This window comes from Sycon ciliatum, chromosome 13, assembly GCF_964019385.1.
Source record: "Sycon ciliatum chromosome 13, ocSycCili1.1, whole genome shotgun sequence".
NCBI classification, from domain to species: Eukaryota; Metazoa; Porifera; class Calcarea; order Leucosolenida; family Sycettidae; genus Sycon; species Sycon ciliatum.
Window position 1 is genome coordinate 19,271,970 of NC_088655.1, and position 27,316 is coordinate 19,299,285.

Below are 27,316 nucleotides of genomic sequence, written 5' to 3' on the forward strand. Positions count from 1 at the left end.
AGTAGCCTGTCAGTTTTGTGCCCTATTATCGCACTTTCTGACCGTTTATCATCTCGTTACAGTCGTGGATAGTTGCTGCATAACTCGTTCTCATGTGCTTCTTCTCTTTTTTACAGACACTAGTATTGTGCCGTATCATCATCAATAATGACATACAGTCCACTTCGCTAATAACGACTGCGGATATAACGACAATTCGCTAATAACGACAGAATTTCCATGCCCAGAGCAAAGTCCCATCCCACTGTAATACATAATAATGAGACTTCGGGTATAACGACACTTCGCGAATATGGACACCTTTTTGATGCCCCGCCGAGTGTCGTTATAAGCGAAGTTGACTGTATATGTATGTGTGTGATCATTCCGAAGACGAGCTCGCGTGCGAAACGTGCGCCCCAAAACTAAACGTGTGTGGCACTTAAATAAAGTCTTTCCAGGGGAAAACACCTACAGACTGTGTACAGTGTACAATGTGCGTGAACACCTAATCAACGATTTAGGCAATGACCGTGACTGTGAGCTGAAGTGAAGACATCAGTTGACAACTACGTTACGTATTAAAGTACACGTACGTGTGTCCTTGTGTGCGTCGCACTGTCCCCAGCTTTGCTCCTTGCCACAAGAACGCATTGACAGGATCAGAGTACATGTAGCACTAACAGTTCCTGTAGGCTGTAATCCTGTTGTTGTCTTTCGCTGCTACCACTACTAGTCACTACGACTACTCAGTACTAGTCACTACGACTACAAAGTCATGAGAATGTGTGCTTGCACATGACATGTAGTCCGCTTCGGCACTGCTACGTGTATCAAAAAAGTAATGGTTTGGAGCACTCAGTGCCATGCCACTCACTCACACCAGGCACGCATGACTGCACTGCACCGTACTGTGGCATCGCGCGTGACTCATGCCTACTTTTCAGATCCGGTTATTTCTCCCCTCAATGCATGCTATCATTGTTGTACAATGTACACTGTACAATGTACAATCATGTACATGTAAACCTACAATGACTATGCATGTGGTTGGTTTGATGACAATTACTGTTACAATGCCACAACGCCGCCGCAGCGCAGGTGAGGTTCTAACCATGCTAACACAGCGGTAAAGAAATCAATGACTGTGGAGCAACGCAATGAGCGCATGCATGAAAAGTTACCTACTCACTTGACAAAACAGCATTTTTTCATCTGTGCAGCCTGTCACTGGATCGCACTTGCGGGAATTCCCCCATAAATGATTCACGTCCCCATTACGGCTGCTCAGTGTGTTGTCACTTGTCAGCTGCCTAGTTCGTTGCAAATCGCATGATGTATGAAGACGAAACACATGACACTGGCGAGCAGAGGCATGCATGAACTACTTACTTACTACGTTTGATTGAATGCATGAGTCGCGCGTGCCTCGACTGTCAGTGGCATATAATAAGCCAGAGAAAATAGTGTGCTACCTCAGTGCAAAGATATCTTCTCCAGACGAACGCTTGCATACGTTTCTCTGGTTCCAGTCCACTAGCGAGACGTGAACGTTCCAGCAGAATTTCTATAATACTTCTAGCTAAGCGTAGCCAATGTGGGTGAGTGAAATCAAGAAGCTATCAGAGAGGGGAATTTCACTGTATAACTACAGCAACCTAGTGTGTCATTAGTGTCTGTCACTGAACGACGTGGTCTGTAGTGTAGACTGATTAAACAGTATGGCCTGTACAAGTGACTATCGACCCTGTCCCGCTGGTCGCAAACCAGACCGGACAATCGTCGTGATGGGAAAAACAGGCAACGGAAAGTCTGCCGTGGCAAACGTACTGGCGGGAGACTACGACGGCGGCCTCTTCCCCGAATCCAGCAACCCTGCGAGTGAAACGAGTGGTTTGCCGACGCACACCGTCCTAGTGTCGTACGCTGGCAAAGACCATGCCATCAAGATTGTGGACACCATCGGCTATGGGGACACCTCCCTGTCGGAGAAAGATGTCTTGAACGCACTGGCTAAGGTGGCTCAGACGTGCACCGAGGGAATCAATCAGATTCTCTTTGTCACACGTGGTCGATATACGCAGGAGGACAAAACCACCATGGGTGCGATGATGAACGTGATCTTTCAACCCGACGTGGCCAAGTTCTCGACTATCGTTCGCACAGCAACACCAGCCAAAGAACTGGACGAAGCTGTGTTGGCTGCCAAGACTGCCGAGTATCGCCAGGAGATGATCAAGCTGCATCCGAATCTCGCCCAGATCGGTACCTTTCTCATGATCAGCAACCCGGACGATGGTGACGAACGTAGCATGCAGATGCGCCGACGCTCTCGCAAGACTCTTCTCGATCACGTGATACTGCATTACATGCAGTGCTATGCGACTCCAAGTTACACCAGTGTTGTGGCAAGGGTTAACAAACACCTGGGCGCACAAACTGCTCAGCAGGAGGAACAGAAGCGCCAGGAAGCGGAGCGGACACGCCTCCAACAGGAGCTAAAGGCCAGAGAGGCGGAGCAGGAGAGAGTTCGGCAGGAGCAGGAAAGAAAGGCCGAAGAAATGCGGCGTGCCAATGAGGAGCTGCGACGAAGGGCTGCAGAGGCGGAACGCAATCGACGCGGACGCCGCAAGAAGGGCTGCTCCATAATGTGAATAAAGTCTGCAGCCGAGTTCTAGTACACGGATAGCTATGGAGTGAGATGGCAGGGGTGCAACCCAACACTTTGTTTCATGATCAAGTACAATGCATATCCCTGGACATTCCATAGGATGCACCCAGATCTGCAATCTAGTGTAATACAGAACAGCAAGAGCAATCAAGGCTGGTTTGTCGCTACGGTACTTCTTGTTCCCGAACTTCAAGTAGCGACAAACACGCCTTGATTACCCTTATTGTTTTGAATCCCTTGACATATAATTGTTCTATCTCGAATAACCTAGCCCTGTTTTATTGCTCATTATGTAACATACCGCTATACTACCATCACTGTTTATCGGGTATGCTCTCCCTTTCCCCAGCTAGGGACTGATGAGCAAGGTTGTATTCTCAGCTGGAATATGACTATTTAGAGTAATTTCAACACAATCACGAACATACGCAATCCATTGAATTCTATTTTTTGCCTACTCGGAGAGAAAATTGGAATCTTTTTCATCACTTCGAATACTAGCAAGTCCTATTGCGATATTTTTGGAAGGCCCATAACGCTTTCCACCGCTGTGCCTACATGCAGTTGTGTTGGGTCGTGATACCGTCACTCCTTGCGATCTCCACTAACATGGAGCTGGAGGCTAGGCATTGGCCCGTTCAATGAGGGGAAGGGATGGCCCACGAAGGTGCCACAGAGATGTCCAGGAGCTATGTCCCTAGACAACATGGAGATGGAACTCTTTGGAACTTTCCGCACCTAAAATGTAAGCCTTCCAAGTTTCTGTATTTCTTTATTCACATACCGAACATGCATGATGCATACCAAAAACCACCAAATTCTTGCGATTGTTCTGGCGGAAAAATCGGGCCAAGGGCTAATCAGTAGCGTGGATTATACATGTACACGCTACAGTGTTGGCAACTGAAATCCGACCCCATTGCCGGCGCGGCGCGGCGCGGCGGCAAGGGGGTCGGATTTCAGTTGCCAGCACTGTACATTGTACATGTATAACGTAGATGCAAGGGACACCAAAACAATAACGCAGTCAACCTCGTCAAAAACGACCTTCGGAGTAGGACCTACTCGGGAATAGCTACATGTAGATAGTATTGTGACATACATGTACATGTACATGTAGGGACCAATTGACTAAAAAAATGCTCGACCTAAAGAAAAACGAATCCTCAAAAACGACCGTAACTGTTCTCATCCAGGATGGAGATTTGAGGGATTGTTATTCAGCAAAGTGTACTGCAAGTGCCTGTACATACATACAAGGGCAGCATCAGTACGCACAGCTTGAGCATACACCAAGGCAGTTGAGTGTTTGAACCAGGAAGTAGTAATATTACTACATTTATTTGACTACTCCCTGCATGGGACTCAAAACGGGTTTATTCAAACAATACGACATGGAAAAAAAGGAAGAAAACCAAAGATACAAGGGATGAAACTCGACGATGAGATCAAAATGAAAATTTGAAAAAAGCCTAATCCAAAGAAACTCAAGGCAAATGTAACAAGGTTGTGTAAAAGAATCAACATCGTGGCAAACGTGCTCGCGGGAGACTACGACGGCGGCCTCTTCCCCGAATCAAGCAACCCTGCGAGTCAAACGAGTGGTTTGCCGACGTACACCGTCCTAGCGTCGTACGCTGGCAAAGACCATGCCATAAAGATTGTGGACACCATCGGCTACGGGGACACCTCCCTGTCGGAGAAAGATGTCTTGAGCGCACTGGCTAAGGTCGCTCAGACTTGCACCGAGGGAATCAATCAGATTCTCTTTGTCACACGTGGTCGATATACCCAGGAGGACAAAACCACCATGGATGCGATGATGAACGTGATCTTTCAGCCCAACGTGGCCAATTTCTCTACAATCGTTCGCACAGCAACACCGGCCAAAGAACTGGACGAAGCTGTGTTGGCTGCCAAGACTGCCGAGTATCGCCAGGAGATGATCAGGCTGCATCCTAACCTCGCCCAGATCGGTACCTTTCTCATGATCAGCAACCCGGACGATGGTGACGAACGTAGCATGCAGATGCGCCGACGCTCTCGCAAGACTCTTCTCGACCACGTGATACTGCATTACATGCAGTGCTATGCAACTCCAAGTTACACCAGTGCTGTGGCAAGGGTTAACAAACACCTGGGCGCACAAACTGCCCAGCAGGAAGAATAGAAGCGCCTGGAAGCTGAGCGGAAACGCCTCCAACAGGAGCTAACAGTAAGAGAGGCGGAGCAGGAGAGACTTCGGCAGGAGTAGGAAAGAAAGGTCCACGAAATGCAGCGTGCCAATGAGGAGCTGAAACGAAGGGCTGCAGAGGCGGAAAGTAATCGGCGCCGACGCCGCAACCATAGTTTCTCCATAATGTGAATGGAGTCTATGGCAGAGTTCTGGTGTACAAGCAGTGATGGAGTAGGATGGCGGAGGTGCAACTCAACACTTTTTCTCATAATCAAGTATATCGCTGGGCATTTACTCGTTTTATTTCGAATAACCTAGCCCTATTTTAATGCTTATTATGTAGCATATGTCTTGTTTCCTGACTGTTTATTTCTTTAAAAATAGCGATTATTATACAATGTTATTATACAATGTATTATTACACAGGTCGATGGCCGCCGTGTATTTCCAGTAAAAGTCCCTGGCTTGGTCTAGACATACCCAGCTAGCTACAAAACAAGTGGCGGCCCAGCGATGGCAGCACTGACGCCGAGCTCAAGGAATATCACCCTGAACTCTGTTCCAGGTGCGGAAATTTGGCCACCGTGTGACTCTCGCGGCAGCACAGCGCCAAGGTCGAGGTCGGCTGAAGCATCGCTTGACGAAACAGTGTTGGTGGCCGCCGTGTATTTCCAGTAAAAGTCCCTGGCTTTAGCCTTCATGTTGCCAATTTTGGTCACAAGAGGGTTCTGCTTCCTCTCCAAACAATTCTTTCAAATCAGTGTACTAGACCAAATTTCAGTGAATTCTCCGAGTCTCGCTACTACACCTTCCTCTTCATCAGACCCCGGGATTTCTCTGCATGTCCAGCCATGACTGTATCAATGTCGCCTCCGAGTGGTCGGTGAAACGGACGTGTTGCAACTCCAAAGCGAAAACAAGCGGCAGCTGGAAACAGCAAGAAAAAACTGCGATCCGCAAACTGCATCGACTCTCACACAACAAACACTGCGAAAACGGCACGTAGATGAGAAACGTGCTTTGTACAGGGGTCCACGACTCACGTTCAGCGTGAATCCCACGTTCCCCGTTTTCGGCCATTTTTCGTCACTCACCTTGGCAACAAGCATGTTTACGGCGTGTTTACGTGGTTTTCTACCTAGTCTGGACAGGAACAGGAACGTAAACAAAAATAATGTTGACATACATGTACATGTACATGCATAAAAGCGCTCGAAAAGTTGAGAGGGCATGCGATTGATGCGCCCAAGCATGTAGCTTGTCAAGTGCACGGGATGACTGTACATGTACACGTACACGTCGTTATGTACATGTACAAGTCATTGTTGCGGAGTATACATGTACAATCATGTAGATGTAGATGTAGATGTACATGTACATGTACATCTACATGACATTGTAGATGTACATGTACATGATGTATAATAATCATACACGGTCTGGAGGGCTTGATGGCTGAATCATGTCTGAGCTCCCAGCCCAAGGGCCGTAGGCCAGAGGGCTGGGAGCGAGGGCATGATTCAGCCAGCAAGCTCGACAGACCGTGTATGATTGGATTTCTTACTTGACCCATGCGCACGCACGGAACGTAGCCTACTCAAACATTGAAACAAGCCAAAGACTAGCACAGTTCGGCGAAAAGTCACTCTGCACTAGTCACAGCCAGAACACACGAAGTAACAAGAGTCAAGAAGACAAGCGACATTCCCTTCTACATGCACTTCCACTTCTTTCTTCAAAACCCGCGCCTTGTCACATTATTGGCTACATCTCGTTGCCACTTGACCACGGGCATGATTGTCAATCATACCTGAAGTGACGTCAGTGTTGCCAAGGGCAGCGGGCATGATGGTTCAATCATGCCCGCGGCGGGAAAGGTGGTGATTAGACAATTCCTAGGATACGGTCACGTGTCATGTAAGAATGTACAATCATGTACATGTACATCTACAATGTACTACTGTAGTAGTCTCCGTGTACATGTATATTGCAGATCGACTACTACAGTCGACCTACCCTTATAACGATAACCTCTAACGATATTTCCCTTATAACGATATTTTTCTGCCAAACCAAATCACTCCATTGACTTGTGTATACAATGCCTAACCTCTATAACAATATTGCTATAACGATATTACCCCTATAACGATATAAAATGGGCTGTGACCAATCGACATTTTCCATTTTATAACAATATCTAGCAGGGAATATGTTGAGCCTACTATCCAGGTAGGGCAAGCTTCACTTGATAAGTCGTTGGGACATGACGAAATGCAATGGGGCACCAGTGGGCACCTTGCTGTGCACATAATGTGCATGTATGTCAGTTTTTATGCTATGAAGAGTGTAAAAAATGAAAAAATCCATGCATTATGACATATGTATATGAAATGAACCAGTTACCCCTATAACAATATTACCCTTATAACAATATTTCTTGGTGTGACGCAAATATCGTTATAAGGGTAGGCCGACTGTACTATACTACATGCGCTACAAGTACAAAGCCCAAAGCCATGAGTAAGACTAAATCATGCCAGTGCAATACAGTATTATTCATGTTGTAGACCTTCATGTACATGTGATAATCATTGTACAGCTGTACACGTGTCTAATCTTGGTTTGATGAATGTTTTTGAACGCGAAACTCGGAGTAACGAGAAAGCTTTTAGTCTCTGTTGTTCTGCCTTGTGTACCTAATCTTCGATTCGTCTGTGGTATGGAGAGTGGAGACCTCCCTCCAGGTTGGGTGACGACTTACGAGTACGGAGGCGGCCTGCCCTGAACGTTAGGCCTAAGGGTATAACTGGGTACTTCATTTGTAGGGACATGTAAGCTCACTTTCCCTTCCTAGAGGAATACTTCCAACAAAAGAGTGCCAGTCACGCCAACGAGTGTAGCAATACATGTATGTGCATGCTAAACAATAGTAAACATATTATGTACATGTACATGTACATGCACTGTCTGTACTTGCCTCAAAACCTCACTATGTGTATGTGTCGAGTCTAGTAGTCGGGGTTTTCAGATAGGAGAGAAGTAATTATAGTTTCAAAACCGTCAGCAAAATTTAATTTGGCACTTCTGACTTCGTACCACTACCACTAACGGTACCGGTGCAGTTAGTTGTGCATGTGCAGTTTTGATACTGATAGCGACCTGGTGACTTGATCACTTCCAAGAATCGCGCTCACGAGTCGCATGCGAAATGTGCTACCCAGGCCAGACAGCCTGTGTCACTTGTGTGGCACTTCGCAGCAGGGGAAAACACCTACAATGGCAACATGACTGTCTGTACATACTCATAATAATTATTGTTAGATTGTATAATACCTACTGTACAATGACTACTGCAAAAGTATTGTACAATCATATACATGTATCATCATCAGTGCATGTGTACGTGTGTGATCATTCCGAAGACGAGCTCGCGTGCGAAACGTGCGCCCCAAAACGTGTGTGGCACTTTCCATGATCCAGGGGAAAACACCTACTGTACAATGTGCGTGAACACCTAATCAACGATTTAGGCAATGACTGTGAGCTGAAGTCAGACAGTACGTAAGTACAATGCACAATGTACGTGTGTCCTTGTGTGCGTCGCACTGTTCCCAGCTCTGCTCCTTGCCACAAGAACGCATTGACAGGATCAGAGTAACACTTACAGTTCCTGTTGTTGTCTTTCGCTGCATGTAGCGCACTAGTCACTACGAGTACAAAGTCATGCAAATGTGTGCTTGTACAGTCATGTACAATATAGTCCGCTTCGGCACTGCTACATAGCAAAAAGTAATGACTAATGGTTTGGAGCACTGAGTGATACTCACACCAGGCACGCATGACCATGATGACTGCACTGCACCCTACTGTACTGTGGCATCGCGCGCGTGACTCATGCCTACTTTTCAGATCCGGTTATTTCTCCCCTCATGCTCAATGCATGCTATCATTGTTGTACATTGATTATGTACAATCATGTACATGTAGACCTACAATGACTATGCATGTGGTTGGTTTGATGACCCACAACTTGGCACAAGTTACTAAGGCACAAGGCCAGAACGCCGCCGCATGTGAGGTTCATAACACAGCGATAAAGAAATCAATGACTGGATCAACGCAATGAGCGCATGCATGAAAAGTTACTTACTTGACAAGACAGCATTAACACACACAGATGAAATTTTTTTCATCTGTGTAGCCTGTCACTACATCACACTTGCGGGAATTCCCCCAAAAATGATTCACGTCCCCATTACGGCTGCTCACTGCTCCCTGCATGTACTGTACTAGTGTGTTGTCACTTGTCAGCTGACTAGTAAGGGTTTCCACAAAATAATTCAAGAAAAAAATCTCAAAATTCAAATTCAAAATTCAAAAAAATTAAGCAAATTTCAATGATAGAATTCAAAAAAATCGCAAAATTTAAAAAAATTCAGCCAATCACTCTGGTTGCGCCGAAACTTCTGGACATCACCATGGCAACACCATGGTAACGCAAAATGGTGGCCGAAGAAAAATGGTTGTGGTCCATCTTCTGTCAATCTGCTTTCCAGTTCCGGTGATTATTATTATTATTTTTTTGATCCAAGGTTTCTCCACACAGGTCGATGGGACGATGGCATCCAACAGCTTACTGAAAACCCAAAACCAACCATGCAAGTGGGTAATGTATGGCAAAATTCAACAAAAGGGACTCAAAATTCATAAAAAAATCAAAAAATCAAAAAATCGCCGAAATTCAGAAAATATTCAGAATTTTTTGTGGAAACCCCTACTGACTACTTTGTCGCAAATCGCATGATGTAATACTAGTATGGCGAAACACATGACGCTGGCGAGCATGTGAGCACAGGCATGCATGAACTACTATACACTATTGAGTACTTACCTAGTACGAAGTAGTGGTTGCGACTTCGGCGATGATTTGTAAGAAAGGGTTTGCTCCCCACACCGGAGCTCGCGCTATTCCGCCGACTTTACTTGACACTTGACTGACTCACGACTGCCATCCAGAGCACACGAGAAGTTCATCGAACCGTCGACTCGGCAAACCTGCAAGAAAGCACCACTCCCTGCTCAATACACAGTGTTTCGGGGAATTCACCCCTCATCAGTTGAGCTTGAGTAGGCTGAGGAGGATTGTGCCTGAAGAGCACCACTTATATAGTGCTCTCCAGGCACAAACATCACCAGGGATACAAACTTACAGAGACGCTCCATTTCCAGCGCGACAAACACCTCGTGAACACCAGGTAGCAGCATGAGTCAGTGTCGCTCCTGGACGGTGAGACGGTGAGACCAGACGTTGAGGACCCTCAGTCGTTCGCAACGCTGTCACCTCCAAACCAACTAGTCGCAAGCCCGCGCTGGGCACAACAGTACGAAGTAGTGGTTGCGACTTCGGCGATGATTTGTAAGAAAGGGTTTGCTCGTGAGTCAGTCAAGTGTCAAGTAAAGTCGGCGGAATAGCGCGAGCTCCGGTGTGGGGAGCAAACCCTTTCTTACTTACCTAGTAGCAGTAGTACCTGCTTACTGCCGTATACTTTTGAATGCATGAGTCGCGCGCGCCTCGACTGGCATAAATAAGCCAGAGAAAATATTGTGCTACCTCAGTGCAAAGATCTCTTCTCCAAACGAACGCTTGCATACGTTTCTCTGGTTCCAGTCCACTAGCGAGACGTGAACGTTCCAGCAGAATTTCTATAATACTTCTAGCTAAGCGTAGCCATTGTGGTTGATCGAAAGTCAAGAAGCTATCAGAGAGGGAAATTTTTACTGTTACCTAGTGTGTCATTAGTGACTGTCACTGAACGACGTGGTCTGTAGTGTAGACTGTGTATTTAAACAGGATGGCCTGTACAAGTGACTATCGACCGTGTCCCGCTAGGCGCGAACCAGACCGGACAATCGTCGTGATGGGAAAAACAGGCAACGGAAAGTCTGCCGTGGCAAACGTACTGGCGGGAGACTACGATGGCGGCCTCTTCCCCGAATCCAGCAACCCTGCGAGTGAAACGAGTGGTTTGCCGACGCACACCGTCCTAGTGTCGTACGCTGGCAAAGACCATGCCATCAAGATTGTGGACACCATCGGCTATGGAGACACCTCCCTGTCGGAGAAAGATGTCTTGAACGAACTGGCTAAGGTGGCTCAGACGTGCACCGATGGAATCAATCAGATTCTCTTTGTCACACGTGGTCGATATACCCAGGAGGACAAAACCACCATGGATGCGATGATGAACGTGATCTTTCAGCCCGACGTGGCCAAGTTCTCGACTATCGTTCGCACAGCAACACCAGCCAAAGAACTGGACGAAGCTGTGGTGGCTGCCAAGACTGCCGAGTATCGCCAGGAGATGATCAAGCTGCATCCGAATCTCGCCCAGATCGGTACCTTTCTCATGATCAGCAACCCGGACGATGGTGACGAACGCAGCATGCAGATGCGCCGACGCTCTCGCAAGACTCTTCTCGACCACGTGATACTGCATTACATGCAGTGCTATGCGACTCCAAGTTACACCAGTGTTGTGGCAAGGGTTAACAAACACCTGGGCGCACAAACTGCTCAGCAGGAGGAACAGAAGCGCCAGGAAGCGGAGCGGACACGCCTCCAACAGGAGCTAAAGGCCAGAGAGGCGGAGCAGGAGAGACTTCGGCAGGAGCAGGAAAGAAAAGCCGAGGAAATGCGGCGTGCCAATGAGGAGCTGCGACGAAGGGCTGCAGAGGCGGAACGCAATCGACGCCGACGCCGCAAGAAGGGTTGCTCCATAATGTGAATAAAGTCTGCAGCCGAGTTCTAGTACACAGGGAGCTATGGAGTGCGATGGCAGCGGTGCAACCCAACACTTTGTTTCATGATCAAGTACAATTATGTATATTCTTGGACATTCCATATGATGCACCCAGATCTGCAGATCTAGTGTAATACAGAACAGCAAGAGCAATCAAGGCTGGTTTGTCGCTACGGTACTTCTTGTTCTCGAACTTCAAGTAGCGACAAACACGCCTTGATTACCCTTATTGTTCTGTATCCCTTGACATAATATAACTGTTCTATTTCGAATAACCTAGCCCTGTTTTATTGCTCATTATGTAATATATCGGTAGACTACCATCACTGTTTATTGGGTATGCTCTCCCTTTCCCCAGCTAGAGACTGATGAGCAAGATTGTATTCTCAGCTGGAATATGACTATTTAGAGTAATTTCAACACAATCACGAACATACGCAATCCATTGAATTCATTATTGCCTACTCGGAGAGAAAATTGGAATCTTTTTCATCACTTGGAATACTAGCAAGTCCTATTGCGATATTTTTGGAAGGCCCATAACGCTTTTCACCGCTGTGCCTACATGCAGTTGTGTTGGGTCGTGATAAACTCCTGGTTTGCAATCTCCGCTAACATGGAGCTGTAAGCTAGGTATTGAACCGTTCAATGAGGGGAAGGGATGCCCCAAGAAGGTGCCAGAGAGATGTCCACGAGCTATGTCCCTAGGCTACACAGAATTGGAACTCATTGGAACGTTCCCCACCAACCAACCTTCCAAGTTGCTCTATTTCTTTATTCACATACCAAACATGCATTATGCATACCAGAAAACTACCGAATTCTGCCGATTTTCCTGCCCGCAAAATCGAGCCAAGGGCTAATCAGTACTACAATTTTGTTTTGTTTTCTTTAAAAGAAGCATAAAGATGAACTCTCCAAAAACAACAAGTAACCCCATAAAGGCCAAAAACTAACCCAAGAACATGTGCAACAACATGTTATTTAGAAAGACAGGACAAGTGAATAATAATTATTATTAGACAGTCCATTGTTCATGATGGTCTCCATCAAAACTACAGTAGCATGTACACTATACATGTACAATGTACATGTGTAGTGTACATGTAGATGCACGGGACACCAAAACAATAACGCAGTCAACCTCGTCAAAAACGACCTCCGGAGTAGGACCAACTCAGGCATAGCTAGATAGTTTTGTGACGTACATATAGGGGCCAATTGACTAAAGAAATGCTCCACCTGAAGAAAAACGAATCCTGAAAAACGACCGTAACTGTTCTCATCCAGGATGGAGATGTGAGGGATTGTTATTCAGCAAAGTGTACTGCAAGTACCTGTGCATACATACATACAAGGGCAGCATCAGTACGCACAGCTTGAGCATACACCAAGGCAGTTGAGTGTTTGAACCAGGGAGTAGTAATATTACTACATTTATTTGACTACGCCCTGCATGGGACTCAAAACGGGCTTATTCAAACCATACGACATGGAAAGAAGGAAGAAAACCAAAGATACAAGGGATGAAACTCGACGATGAAATCAAAATGAAAATTTGAAAAAAGCCTAATCCAAAGAAACTCAAGGCAAATGTAACAAGGTTGTGTACAAGTAAAAGATTCAACTAAATCCCTAGACGAATGCTTTGAAAAGATGATATACATCCCTGATTGGGACAGTTTAACCCCGACCATGATGCTATCCTCAATTTTTACCCTAGGTACATAGGAAAGGACCTACGGTACAAAAAATTTGCATGAAGCTGCAGCAAACTCCTGCCGTGTGGTGCTTGCAGGGACCACTTGTTCCGTCATGTTGGCATCCTGACCATTAGTGCGGTACTGGATAGCGTACATCCAAACTGTGATCACAAACAATTTGAAAGTGCAACACAAATTCAGATCAGCATTGTGCGTACGGTATTGGACTGTTCAGATCATCGCAAACATGCCTGTGCATGTGTGTGGTCTTCCTGTGATGTAGTACTCAACAACAAAATAGGGATAATACAATTTTCAAGAGACATCCAGATGGATGCATCTTGTTGATTGCCATAATAAAGTAACACTTCGTTGTGGCTCTTTTTTCAGTCTCCGTTTTATGATAGCAGATCAATATACATGCACATTGTGATCATAATATGTTGGCAGTGGGGCTAGTTACCACAGCAACCTAAAAATGCTTCAGCGCATTCTAGTGCATCCAATTGAGGAGTTCAACCCTACTGCACGTTGGAGTAGGGGTTCAAAGAGATTGCATAAAGCTGCGGAAAAGGTACCCACATGAGTGGTTCTTGGTCGACTCATGTGAGACCCCTTGTGTACAGATAATCGTTCAATGACTCTCTCGAAAACAGGACACGTACCTGTATGAGGGCCAGGGAAGACAACAAATTTCAAAGTCTTCACCACCATCATCGAGGAGAGGATTGACAATTGTTTGCAAAGTAGAGTTACATGTATAATTCAAACGGTTGTAAGAACCTGAGGAGACCAGGCCCAAACTAACCTAGGCACAATCATATCGCGCAATACTGTGCTTGCTACTTGTCCCAGTTTTTTCAGGGCTGTTTTCCACCACGGAAGTTCTTCCTTGACCTTTGCAGTCAGCTCCCCGTTGATGCGTTTGAGCCTTTCCAGCTCCTCAGCGTTACTCCTCTTGAACTCCGCATCGCTGATGCGCGCAGCCGCCAGGTCCTCCTGAAGCTGCTGGAGTTTGCGTTCGGTCTCGGTCTTCTGTTGTATATGGCCATCGATCCTGCCCTTGACTTCGGCAAACAGAGGTGGAACGTAAACAGCCTGATAATGCAGAATGATATGCTCGACCATACGCTTTCGAGTTCTCCTGCGTACTTCGTAGCTGTGGTCATCGCCGTCGTCTGGGTTGCTGACCATGAGGAAAGTGTTGATGCGCCCCAGGCTGGGGTGCAGAGCGACCGACTCCTCCTTGTAGGCCTGTGTCTTGGCCGATATGACGTCTTCTCGCAGCTCCCCGCCCGGCGTTCTCGTGCGAACCAGGGTGCAAAAGGGCGCCACTTGCGGCTGAAAGATCACGTCAATGACGGAATCGGAGGCCTGTCGCTCTTCCTGGGTGAAGCGGCCATTGGTGATGAAGATGATCTGGTTGATCCCACCGCTGCACGTGTGTGCCAAATGCGCAAGCTCCAGTAGCACCTGCTCTTCGGTGAAGCGGTTGTCGCAGAATCCGATGGTGTCGATGATCTTCACTGCGTAATCGTGGCCCGCGTACGGCACGAGGACGGTCTTAGTAGGCAAGCCCTGGGTCTTACTGGTCGGAGAGCTGGACTCCGGGAACAAGTCACCCTTGTATCGACCGGCAATGACGTTTGCCAGAGTGGACTTGCCCTTGCCTGTCCGACCCATTAGGACAATCGTGCGATCAATCTTCCTTCCGTCCGGACACGGTCTGTAGTCGTCGAAGTTGTCCATCACAACCGTGCATCAACTGAGTCAACTGAATACTAGTACCCGGGTGCCTGACGTACGCTAAAGCAATGATTAGTTTCACTGAAGACTTACTCGACTGAGAGCCTATAGTTCCCAAGTAACTTAGTCACTCTAGGCAGCTGTTAAATTGCTCTGCAATTTGTACTGAAGTAGACGCTCAAATTGTGTGCTTTTATTCACTGGTCACACTCTGTCATGATCGGCTTCGCTGGAGAGTGGCAAAGGATGAGTAATAGGTCACCAGGTGTTTCGATGTCGTCAGATCACACTGCCTAACAACTAGCACATGATCGTAGTGCTGCTGGCACAACTATCAATTATTTCAAGAGCATTACCGCGGGGAAAGTCCCATCAAAACCCAAAAGGTGATCTTGACGACGACAGTACGAGTACATGCATCTGTTTGCCAGTCCTGGTCACACTTTGTCCAGGGTTATTCAAGCAACAGATGGTCAGATGAACGGACATCTCCCTATTCGTCATGGACTAAAGGTCATCCCGAAAGATACAAGTAGAACCAGTACTACTACTTCTGCATGCACAAGAACAAACACAATTATTATTTGTGCTCTCACGTGATGTTGAGGTTGCTGTCACGTGATGTTGAGGTTGTCTAAAAATTTCAGTGAACTAACTTGTAGGCAACTTATTTTAAATACTTTGTCCTAAATACTAGTAGTAGTAGACTAGTAGTAGTGTCGTGTCCGTGTGTTGCTATCTGTAATGTATTCCGTCTGCTCCTACATGTATCTTTGTGAAGTGTTTGCCGTGGCGTCGATGTGTCTCGTCTATGAATAGCGTTGGGAAACGTATCACTATTCGTGCTTTGCTGGCTGGCTGCTCGCGCCCTTCGCTCCTTCAGCTTGCACGCTACTATGTACTAGGACATAATAGCAGTATATAGGTATATGGGTTGTCGTTGTTCTTGTTGCTTCTCGGTTGCTTGGAACTTGGTCCTAGAGTGAAGCTTTGGTCTTCTTGTGTGGTGAGGGTGAGGAATGGGTATCTGGACTCCTGGTATATTTCCGTAAAGAACCTGGAATTGTAGAATCCTGATAGTATGTCTGGCCCACTCCCCGGTCATGACAGTAGTACAGTGAGTATGGTTAGTGACCGGGTGTACCGATATACCGGCTATAATGATAGAACTCGTCAAAATCAAAATCAAATCACAAAAAAATACAGCTAAAATATCACTTTAATTATACACTATTATCGGCTATACCGATATATCGCTTAGGGTTGGTTCACATAAGCAAAATCGTCGCCGCAAGACATCGGCGGTGAGCCAGCTCCCGATCCGTTGCGCCTACGGTTCGAGTACCAAATCTACTACAAAGTAGTACAGAATGTGCCAAAATGCTACGACAGGTTTGCCAATTAAAGCTTGAATTCTTTGTTTCTTCAGTAGTTCGAGGTCTTGCGGTGATGGCCACTTGGTGCTGCCTTTTACTGGAGATCATGAAACTACTTCTACACATTTTATTGCAGTCTAGTAAGCGATTGTGTCGAAATTATGCTTGCAAACGTTGATGAAGTCACAAAAACTTGCCAATGTATCCATTATAATTTTATATTTGTTTCAATTGTATTTGTCTCATAACTTGCACAATGGTCAAGCAGATCATCTGAGAAGGACGGGCTGGTATCCTGACTTATTTGCCGCCTTGAAGCGACTACAAGAATGGCGAACGGATCTCCTCTCTAGCTTCAATTTAGGAAAATTTAGGACGGACAAGTATTGCCATATTGGTTTGATATTTTGACAAAGTCTGGCTCCCGGCAGCCGGCGATCACCGGCGCGAACGGTTCACAAACCACTTTTGGTCAAAATCGTACGGGATCGGCGCCGGGGCAGATCGCAAGAGTTGGGCACTGTCCAACTTTGCCGGCGGTCCCTTGCGATATTTTACCGTATGATTTTGTTACGACTGCACTGGTTCACACAATCGCAATGCGCCGGGAGAGGTGGTAAGAAGCCCACCGCCGGTGACTCCCGGCGCGTACCGGCGATATGTGAACCAACCCTTATTGTGATGGGCTTCAGGAAGCAAACCGTATCAAATCCACAGGAAAATATCGCATAATTATACTGATCAAGAGTGATGATCACAAAACAAGTGTTCTTCCAATATACAGTAGTTCACTTCTTCCAAAACTGATCCAGTGTTGCCTGGATGCATCAGGCAGCAGACGTGATTGAGAGAAAATTCTTCCCTGTATGCTAAGCATCCGCAAGTACACGTGGCTGATTTTCATGCTTTTTCCAGCAGGTACGCATCATTTCATGCACAGTCATGTGCCATGTGTCAGTCATACATGCAAATCGGCTATAGTGATGCACCGGATATAGTGATAAATTATCGAAAATCAAAGGGGCACGTTTGATATATCCACTATTTGCTGTAGTACTAGTACGTGTGTGCTGCGTATGTGCTTTGCGCTCGGCATGAGTCATGTTGACTGGCGCCGGGGACTTCCCTGTCATTGAGTGTCTGCCAAGTAAGTAGTTTTGATATGCCCCTGCGATGCGGCATGCGCCTGAGACCTGGCGAAAAGGAGCTGAGAATGCATGTACATGATTGTAAAAATATCATGTACATGTACACATAAGTGACAAGCAGATCCAGGGCAGGTTGTTAATTGTTGTTGGGTCTTGAGCACAGGTGTGCCTCCCCCACTTTCCTTCCAGTTTGTTCTATGTTTAGTAGAAGTACAGTTATTGTGAAGCTTGCCTTTTGATCCTGTCTCTTGTTGTTGTGTACTTTCCACAATACTGTATTGCATTCCAATACACCAAACCACCACATTGCGCTCTTGGCCGATCCAAACTCTGCACTCACATCACCATCACCACAGCGAGGACAATTCCGGTATATACTACTTGGTCCGCGTCAGCGATATTGTCGCTTATCACTCCCTTAGTATTGACTCACATAGATTTTTGCCATACCTAAGCAGTCAAATATTCCTGCATATTTCACTCCTTAGGGCTATATTGACTGCTTATATTTGACTGCTTAGGGGTTGCGCAGTTGAACAGTGCCTAGTGCAGCATTGTCACTCCATGAGTAGGTGGTGGTGCAACGGTTGTGCAATCATAAAACCGGGATTCATGAGGTTATCGTTCTGGAATTTGAAATACGGACTGTTTGTCGTGATAAATCTAATATTGACTTCGTACTTGGTCAGTATAGCCTATAGGAAATAAAAACCTCGTAAAAGACCTCGGCTTCGCCTCGGTCCTTTACTCGGCTTTTATTTCCTATATTGACCTCGTACTCAGTCAATATTTGATACATATTGCTGACGCGGACCAAGTAGTAGATTGATATTGACAATGACCCTCGAGACAGCTGTTTCGCTCCTCCTGAGCTCATCAGTGGAGGCATATGATGTTGAATGAAAGAATAATAAGAATAGACTGATCTTTATACGGCTAAATTGGCGCAATTGCGCTCATTCTGCATAGAAACGTGGCACACCCTAAGTGACAAAAGTGACAAAAGTGATAACAAGGTCAGGTGATAACGACACGCGCTCTTGGCTGGGACAGGAACATGTGGCACGTGTGAAAAGGTGGGGGGGGGGGGCAAAAAATCAGCAGCCAGTCTAACACCAGAAAAGTAACATGACTGTAGTTATTGCATGTGCCACAAAAAACAAAAACAAAGATACTTCGGCTGACTGTACTTGTCCCATAGTGACGTGACGGGGAACGAACGACGAAATGAACTGGCCGACGCGGCAGACACAGAGGCCCCTGAGGCAATCACTGTCCTGCCAGCCCGTCGCACACAGCCACACCACGCCGCCAAACCCGTTGAACACGTACACTGATGTTGGCTGCGCCTTCAGTCAGCATCTTCCGCCGCAAAATAGCCTCTTGCCACACAGAGAGGCCCGTGGGGCATTCACTCCAGTCAGGGCTGTGCTGTGTCCGATGCTGCTAAATTTTGATCTAGCATTTGATGTTGAGGAACTATCCCGCTTGTCTCGTAATTTCAGTGTCGCTTTACGGCGCATTTGAAGTTGAGAAGAAGTACCGACGACCCGGCCATTATGGAATCCAATACACCACACCACCATAATTATTGCGCTCTTGGCCGATCCGAACTCTGCACTCACATCACCATCACCACAGCTAGGACAATTCCGGTATATACTAGTAGATTGATATTGACAAAGACCCTCCTATTCTTATTATTCTTTCATTCAACATCATATGCAAGACACCGCCCATGATGCGCTGTGAACCTTGTCACGCCCATTTCTGTGCTCTCTCGAAAGCGTCCAAGTATTCAAAATAGGTCACTTTTTTATCTGGTCACCAATGGTCAATCCTTCGCTCAGTTACGTTTTCGGTTTTCAACAGGGTTCTTTTTCCCGCAGACCTATCTGTAACCTATTCAGTTACCATCGGTGACTTCTTTCACTTGTGATTTTTTTCTCCTCCCCTCCCCATTCGGGAGAATAAAGTTGAAGACACCACTGCAGCTGTACTTATGGTTGATAAATATGGTGGTAAAGACACACCTGGCAATATGGCGGTAAACACACGCCTGCCCACACAAGCTCTCTAGGCTGCAAAGTTCTGGCACAGAGCTCTCCTTCTCACCACCACCACCATCAGTTGGCGCCTGGCGCCTGGTCGATGCATGGCTGGCGGTATCCGGCATAGCAGGCTGGTACATCAAGTAGCGCATGGCACATAGATGATGACACAGCAACGACATAGCTCGATTGCGACGTACGTTTCGTCCCCGTTAATTAACGCGTTGGACTCATCAGGCAATCTTCTTCTTGGATGTCTTCATACGGAGCTTGACTCGGGAGAATAAAGTTGAAGACACCACTGCAGCTGTACTTATGGTTGATAAATATGGTGGTAAAGACACACCTGGCAATATGGCGGTAAACACACGCCTGCCCACACACGCTCTCTAGGCTGCAAACTTTGCAGCCTAGAGAGCGTGTGTGGGAGAGCGTGTGTGGGCAGGCGTGTGTTTACCGCCATATTGCCAGGTGTGTCTTTACCACCATATTTATCAACCCTCCCCATTACTATTATTATTATTATTAAATTTGTCATGTCGCTCGCATGTATAAAAGAAGGCGCCATCGCATGTTTGTGCTGCGACTTTAAATAAAACTCAACAACAACAATGCCTCCACTGATGAGCTCAGGAGGAGCGAAACAGCTGTCTGGAGGGTCATTGTCAATATCAATCTATATGCCGGAATTGTCCTCGCTTTGGTGATGGTGATGTGAGTGCAGATTTTGGATCGGCCAAGAGCGCAATAATTATGGTGGTGTGGTGTATTGGATTCCATAATGGCCGGGTCGTCGCTACTTCTTCTCAACTGTGTTGCATTGTAAAAAACAAATAATTATAGTAAAGTACAGTGCGTCAAGCAGCAAACGTGAGCATTGTCATTACATGTATCAGCTGCCTGAGTGAGGATTCATTACATGTATCAGCTGCCTGAGTGAGGATTGCCTTCGCCCTGCCAGGCAGAGGGACAGCTACAGACTTGGAGGCTGAGGCTCAGTAGTCACTATCACTAGCCGTGCTGACACTAGGCACCTACGGATAATGCTGGCAGAAAAATTGGCAGAATTCGGTACTTTTCTGGTAAGTTTCATGCATGTTTGGTGTGTGGATAAAGAAATGGAGCAGAATTCGAGGAATTGCCCGCCATAAGGTTTGTATGGTTCTGCCAATTTCACTGCTTTTCGAGCAGAATCTGCCAGTGCCTAACTGACACTGTGGACCACGATGAATATTATGTATCTAATATTGACTGAGTACGAGGTCAATATAGGAAATAAAAGCCGAGTAAAAGACCGAGGCGAAGCCGAGGTCTTTTACGAGGTATTTTATTTCCTATACTGACCAAGTACGAAGTTAATATTAGATTGATCACGACTAACCAAAGCATGTGCGCAATCGCTAAAAAGGAGTCAAATATAAGCGGTCAGTATAGCCCTAAGGAGTGAAATATGTAGGAATATTTGACTGCTTAGGTAAGGCAAAAATCTATGGGAGTCAATACTAAGAGAGTGATAAACATGTACATGTATATGGAAAGGGCACACGCTCGATTCCACACATTTCGACTCCTAGTCCTAGTTTTGACCATGGACGATGTACGAGTACATGAACTTGCACCGTCAGTCAGTGTTCGGCTAATGCAACTGTTGCACATCACTTTTGATCCGAAAAGGCCTCTTCTACGGGCAGAGCGAAGCACAAACATCACCATGTACTGTATGATCATCACAGTGAATACTCAGAATAGTTAAACCCGACACGAATGAAAAATAAAGAATAGAATAATATTTTTTGGAAAAAGATCACACACAAATAGAATAAAAAAGTTGGAAGGCTGTCGGTTAGCGCTACGGAGATGTGTTGAAGCTAGGTGTCAGGACGTCGAATGTCTCAGTACTCTGTCAGTTTTGTGCCTAGTTATTGCACTTTCTGACTGTATATAGTATCCAGTTACAGTGATGGAGAGTTACTCTTGACTCGTTTCCATAATGTCCTTTTCTTTTCTACATTTATTTATGGCTCAACATCCGAGTTTCAAATTGCACACCTGATGAGCCGTCACGAACCATACGGCGAAACGTACGTCGTGGGAAACAACTTGTTTTGTAGTCGACTAGTCCATCACAATGTCATGCATGAGGAGTGCTGTAGGAGTTTGGCTTTCGGCTTGTACAATTTGTTTTCGCAAAGCTTCCCCTTTCTGTGCTTATCTTTGACATTTATGACCCACCCAAGTTGGGTGGTGTGCTGCTTTGCTGCTTCGAATTGTAGTAAGACCGCTTTGTCAAATATCGTACTGGTCTCGTCATCGTCCAGTAACAATCGACATTCTTTGTTCCGTTGGGACTGTAGCTTTTGCTCGTTTTCGTTGCGCTTGCCTTCCCCTCTTTGGTCTTTTCATAACCTTGAACCTTCCAAGTTGGAAGGCTGTCGGTTAGCGCTACGGAGATGTGTTGAAGCTAGGTGTCAGGACGTCGAATGTCTCAGTACTCTGTCAGTTGTGTGCCTAGTTATTGCACTTTCTGACTGTATAATATCCAGTTACAGTGATGGAGAGTTACTCTTAATTAACTCGTATCCATAGTCCTTTTCTTTTCTACATTTATTTATGGCTCAACATCCGAGTTACGAATAGAATAAAACATTATTATGTAAACACATACAATATCCGTAAAAAGGAGAAGAAACACATGAGAATGAGTTAGTATGCAGCAACAATCCACGATTGTAACAAGATGATAAACAGTCAGAAAGTGCGATAATAGGGCACACAACTGACAGGCTACTGAGCCATTCAGCGACCCGAGACCTACTGTGTACATGTGCATGTAAAATGTAGCTCTAACACATCTCCAGTGCGCAAACCAACAGCCTTCCAACTTGGAAGGTTAAGGTGGCAGACTACCCAATATTCGCTGAAAAATCGAATTTGTAAATTCATATTGAGTGCGACGTCAGTTGAAAAAGCTTGAATAGCTGCAAAATGTCTGAAATTTGTGTCCCGATCTGACCAGCCGTTCAAGAGTTCTGGCCGAAAATGTGCCCTTGCAAGGAAAGATTTTTTTGTTGCACGCTGTCATTTGTTGGCAGCAATGTATTTGAATGTGAGCAGACCGTGCGCAACTTGTCGTATCATGGAAACACGTGAAAGTGTGCAGAATTTTGCTCCAAGTCCAAAAATCACGTTTTTGAGCCACGTATTGGGCTGCACGGCGGCGGGCTTTGTCCTGCTGCACGGCGGCGGGCTTTGCCCGCCGCCGTGCAGCAGGACTTTTGCCAGCACCCTCGTGACGTTGCAGATATGTGGCTTGATTATTGTAGTTGACGTTGATTTAGTGACTTTAGTCGTGTCAAGAAGTCAGGTAGGATTCAGTACTAGGCAGTAGCGGAACGTGAGTGGTAGTCTTTGCCGGTTTCTGAGGGTATCCTGGATTTGGTGTGCAGCGCTGTGGAAATGGCTTTTTATTATTCTTTATTTCCACGATGGCCCATGGCCAATAAGGAAGATAATATGATTCAAATCAGTCCAGAATCATATAAGATCAGTCTTGCAAGTAAGGAAACCAACACATTGCAGGGGGATGGGGTCACGATGGGGTACAGTGTGAGCTACTACAGGAGCATATGGATGATAGAATGAGGCTAGACGCCATTGATTTAAACGCATGCTTGCTATTTGTTTCACGCAGGTCGGGGGGTAGTTGGTTGAAATTGTGAAGGGATAGGTTGATGGGTGAGTTGGTGTGTCGGTATGTGTGTGATGTTCTCAATGTGTATGTTCTCATGTGTCGTAGTGCATATGGCTGCTCTGTGATTGGTCGTGCAAGGTGAGGCTGTTGCAGGTGAAGGGGAGCGCGGATGTACTTGATGTTGTGGGCAAGAGTAACCTGTCGTAAGAGTTGCCGGGAGACTAATGTGGGGAGTTGGAGATGATGAAGAAGTGAGCTGTGATGGACTGGTGCAAAAAGGGGGATCCGCAGGCAGATACGGGCTGCTCGTGGCTGAACGCGTTCTAATTGGTCCTTCTGCGTGCGGGTGGTGTTGGATAACACGAGACTGCCGTACTCTATAACCGGGCGAATGTAGGCGGTGTAGATTACGAGCAGACTGGGGGTGTTAAGTTGGCCTCGTGTTTTACGAAGTTGGTGAAGGAGTTTTTTGGATTTGTTTATTATGTGCGTGACATGTGAGTTCCATTGGAGGTTGTTTTGTAGTATGATTCCAAGGTGACGGTGTTCTTTGACTTGCTTTAGGGGTGTGCTTGCTTTGGACGTCCCAGCACTGGATGTTGTATCAAAGGTACGACCTCGTAGCACGTATGTATGTATGTATGTATAACTCATAATCACAAGGTGATCGTAGAGGCATTAATCAGCGAGAGAATTGTGAATGATCACGTGCTAAACCTAAAAAATTCAAAAATTGACTTGGGTCTGTGGGAGTCTGTGAGAGAACGCCAACTGGTTCCGTTGTGACAGATTCCAGGGCCACGCGCACGGACAGAATGGGCACGAAAATGTGAAAAAATTGTAAATGCATTTGTTTGGCTCCTGGGTGGCTCGCACACCGTGGCACTATGCCGGAAATTTTAGTTTTTCCGGCCTGGAAAGCCTGTCAGTAAGGCGCAAGAACTTGTAAATCATGTCCTGAGGGCCAGCATAGTGGCAGGAGTGTGTGGTCAAAACTTCACTCAAATCCATTGAGAAACACCAAAGTTACGGTCAATTGAATGCCATATGAAATTTATGGGTAGGCTGCCCCCGTAGTGGTTAATGGCTACGTAGGACCAAAGAGGGGATAGGCACCGGCGGAAAATGCCGGCAGAAAAATTGGCAGAATTCGGTACTTTTTCTGGTACGTTTCATGCATGTTTGGTATGTGGATAAAGAAATATAGCAAAATTCGAGGAATTGTCCGCCATACCCTTCATTTTGATGTACATTTTACACACGGTTTTCTACATTACATAACTCTCGATATGGCATAATTTTTGCGTGGTTCCAGAGATTACGATTGATTATGGAGAGTAGATTGTAGGCTGAGTGTGCAATACACTCATGTACGATAATTATGTACCTGCCATTGGATCACGCTGCGGGAACTCCCCCAAAATGATTCAACGTACCCCACCACTGCTGTTGAGGGTTGCAACGTTGACACCTAGCTAGTTGACAAGTGTGTTGCAAATCGCGTGATGTACATGTAGATCTACATAATCATTGTATGACGCTGAACGCTGGATAACAATCATGACGCTGGCGAGCATAGGCATTAACCTTACTTTAATACGGCTGTACTTTCTTACTACTTTTTCCTGCATGTGCCGCGCCTCGACCGACATAAAAATATTAAAGCCCGAGAAAATCTTGTGCTACCTCAGTGCAAAGATCGCTTCTGCAGACGAAAGCTTGCATATATTTCTAGTTTCTGAGGTTCCAGTGCATTATAGTGACCTTTCCAGCAGATTTCTGTACTACCTCTAGCTAAGAGTAGCCATTGTGAGTGAGTGAAATCAAGAAGCTATCGGAGAGGGGAATTTCACTGTATAACTACAGCAACCTAGTGTGTCATTAGTGTCTGTCACTCAACGACGTGGTCTGTAGTGTAGACTGTAGTGAAGTCTGTAGTATAGACTGTGTATTTAAACAGTATGCCCTGTACAAGTGACTATAGACCCTGTCCCGCTGGTCGCAAACCAGACCGGACAATCGTCGTGATGGGAAAAACGGGCAACGGAAAGTCTGCCGTGGCAAACGTACTGGCGGGAGACTACGACGGTGGCCTCTTCACCGAATCTAGCAACCCTGCGAGCGAAACGAGTGGTTTGCCGACGCACACCGTCCTAGTGTCGTACGCTGGCAAAGACCATGCCATCAAGATTGTGGACACCATCGGCTATGGAGACACCTCCCTGTCGAAGAAGGCTGTCCTACACGCACTGGCTAAGGTGGCTCAGACGTGCACCGAGGGAATCAATCAGATTCTCTTTGTCACACGTGGTCGATATACCCAGGAGGACAAAACCACCATGGATGCGATGATGAACGTTATCTTTCAGCCCAACGTGGCCAAGTTCTCTACAATCGTTCGCACAGCAACACCGGCCAAAGAACTGTACGAAGCTGTGGTGGCTGCCAAGACTGCCGAGTATCGCCAGGAGATGATCAGGCTGCATCCGAACCTCGCCCAGATCGGTACCTTTCTCATGATCAGCAACCCGGACGATGGTGACGAACGCAGCATGCAGATGCGCCGACGCTCTCGCAAGACTCTTCTCGATCACGTGATACTGCATTACATGCAGTGCTATGCGACTCCAGGTTACACCAGCGTTCTGGCAAGGGTTAGCAAGCACCTGAACGCACAAACGGCCCAGGAAGAGGAGCGGAAACGCCTCCAAGCGGAGCTAAACGCCAGAGAGGCGGAGCAGGAGAGACTTCGGCAAGAGCAGGAAAGAAAGGCCGAGGAAATGCGGCGTGCCAATGAGGAGCTGCGACGAAGGCCTGCTGAGGCCGAACAATGCTCAATAATGTGACTAAAGTCTGCAGCACGGTTCTAGTACACAGTTGGTGACGGAGTGAGATGGCGGAGGTGCAACCCAACACTTTGTTCTATGATCAAGTTCATCCATGGACATTTACTTGTTCTACATGTATTTCGAATAACCTAGCCCGGTTTTATTGCTCATTATGTACTTCGAAATAGCATACCGGTATACGATCCTCACTGGTTATTGGGCATGCTCTCCCTTTCTCCAGGGACTGCTGAGCAAGATTGTATTCTCAGCTGCCATTATGACTAACCGTACTCGCCCGATTAGTGCTCCTGGGTACTATTTTTTTCAATGCCCATCGCAGATGCGGCACTATCCAAGAGAGGGCACTATTTATTCAATGCTGGTACATTTATGTGATCCAGCATAAACCAAAGACGGCAAAGAAACACGGAGCCTGAAGTTTACTGTAAGCTATCATGACTCCAGAGAAAGGGCAACAAGAACTGAGATCTTGATCGTGAAATCGCCAGTTAAAATGACATGGAGAAGATCATTACCAAAAGCATACCAAACTTCCACTTTTGCTGGGTTATGAGCCAAGGGGGGGGGGCACTATTCAAGAGAGGGCTCCATTTTTTCCACTGGTTCTTAGCGAATGGGACACTATTCGAGACAGGGCACTATTCAAGAGAGTGCCCTAATCCCGCGAGTACGGTATTTGAGTAATTTTAACACAATCGCGACCATACGCAATCCATTGAATTCTATTTATTGTCTACTCGGTGAGAAAATTGGGATCTTTTTCATCACGTGGAACACTAGCAAATCCTATTGCGATATTTTTGGAAGGCCCATAAGGTTTTCCACCGCTGTGAGTACATGCAGTTGTGTTGGGTCGTGATACAGTCCCGTTTTTGCAATCTCCACTAACATGGAGCTGCAAGCTAGGCATTGGACCGTTCTCTGTCATTCATACACCACCATCAGTTCCACCCCTCCGCCCGGGAATGCTAACTGCTGCAACCAGCTTCTCCCAGCATGGCATACTGTAAAAGCCATAACGAAGTGCTAACTCTAACGAGTTAACGAGGAGAAATCTGTCGTTAAAATAGAAATCGTTATACAGAAATCGATACATATACTGTCCTATTGAGCGCTGAGAATG

The 27,316-nt window shown here is 46.3% G+C and overlaps 2 protein-coding genes across 3 annotated transcripts in view; one reads left to right on the top strand and one right to left on the bottom strand.

Moving 5' to 3' along the window:
* LOC135829629 (uncharacterized) overlaps positions 1-15,221 on the bottom strand; it is a 61,534-nt gene extending 46,313 nt beyond the window's left edge. The window contains exons 1-2 of one of the 2 annotated variants that reach the window (XM_065342029.1): positions 14,141-15,221; positions 12,490-13,493 (exon numbers count right to left, since the gene is read on the bottom strand). In XM_065342029.1, the coding sequence (XP_065198101.1) occupies positions 13,463-13,493; positions 14,141-15,081 (972 nt within the window). In that variant the 5' untranslated portion in view covers positions 15,082-15,221 and the 3' untranslated portion in view covers positions 12,490-13,462. Of the gene's footprint in view, positions 1-12,489; positions 13,494-14,115 lie in introns of those variants that run through there. The other variant, XM_065342028.1, reaches the window with a different exon arrangement.
* Positions 15,222-25,371: 10,150 nt separating this feature from the next.
* Positions 25,372-26,190, top strand: LOC135829248 (uncharacterized). Its single transcript, XM_065341652.1, has one exon. It carries the CDS (start codon positions 25,372-25,374, stop codon positions 26,188-26,190), a length of 819 nt encoding a protein of 272 aa, XP_065197724.1.
* Positions 26,191-27,316: the final 1,126 nt, after the last annotated feature.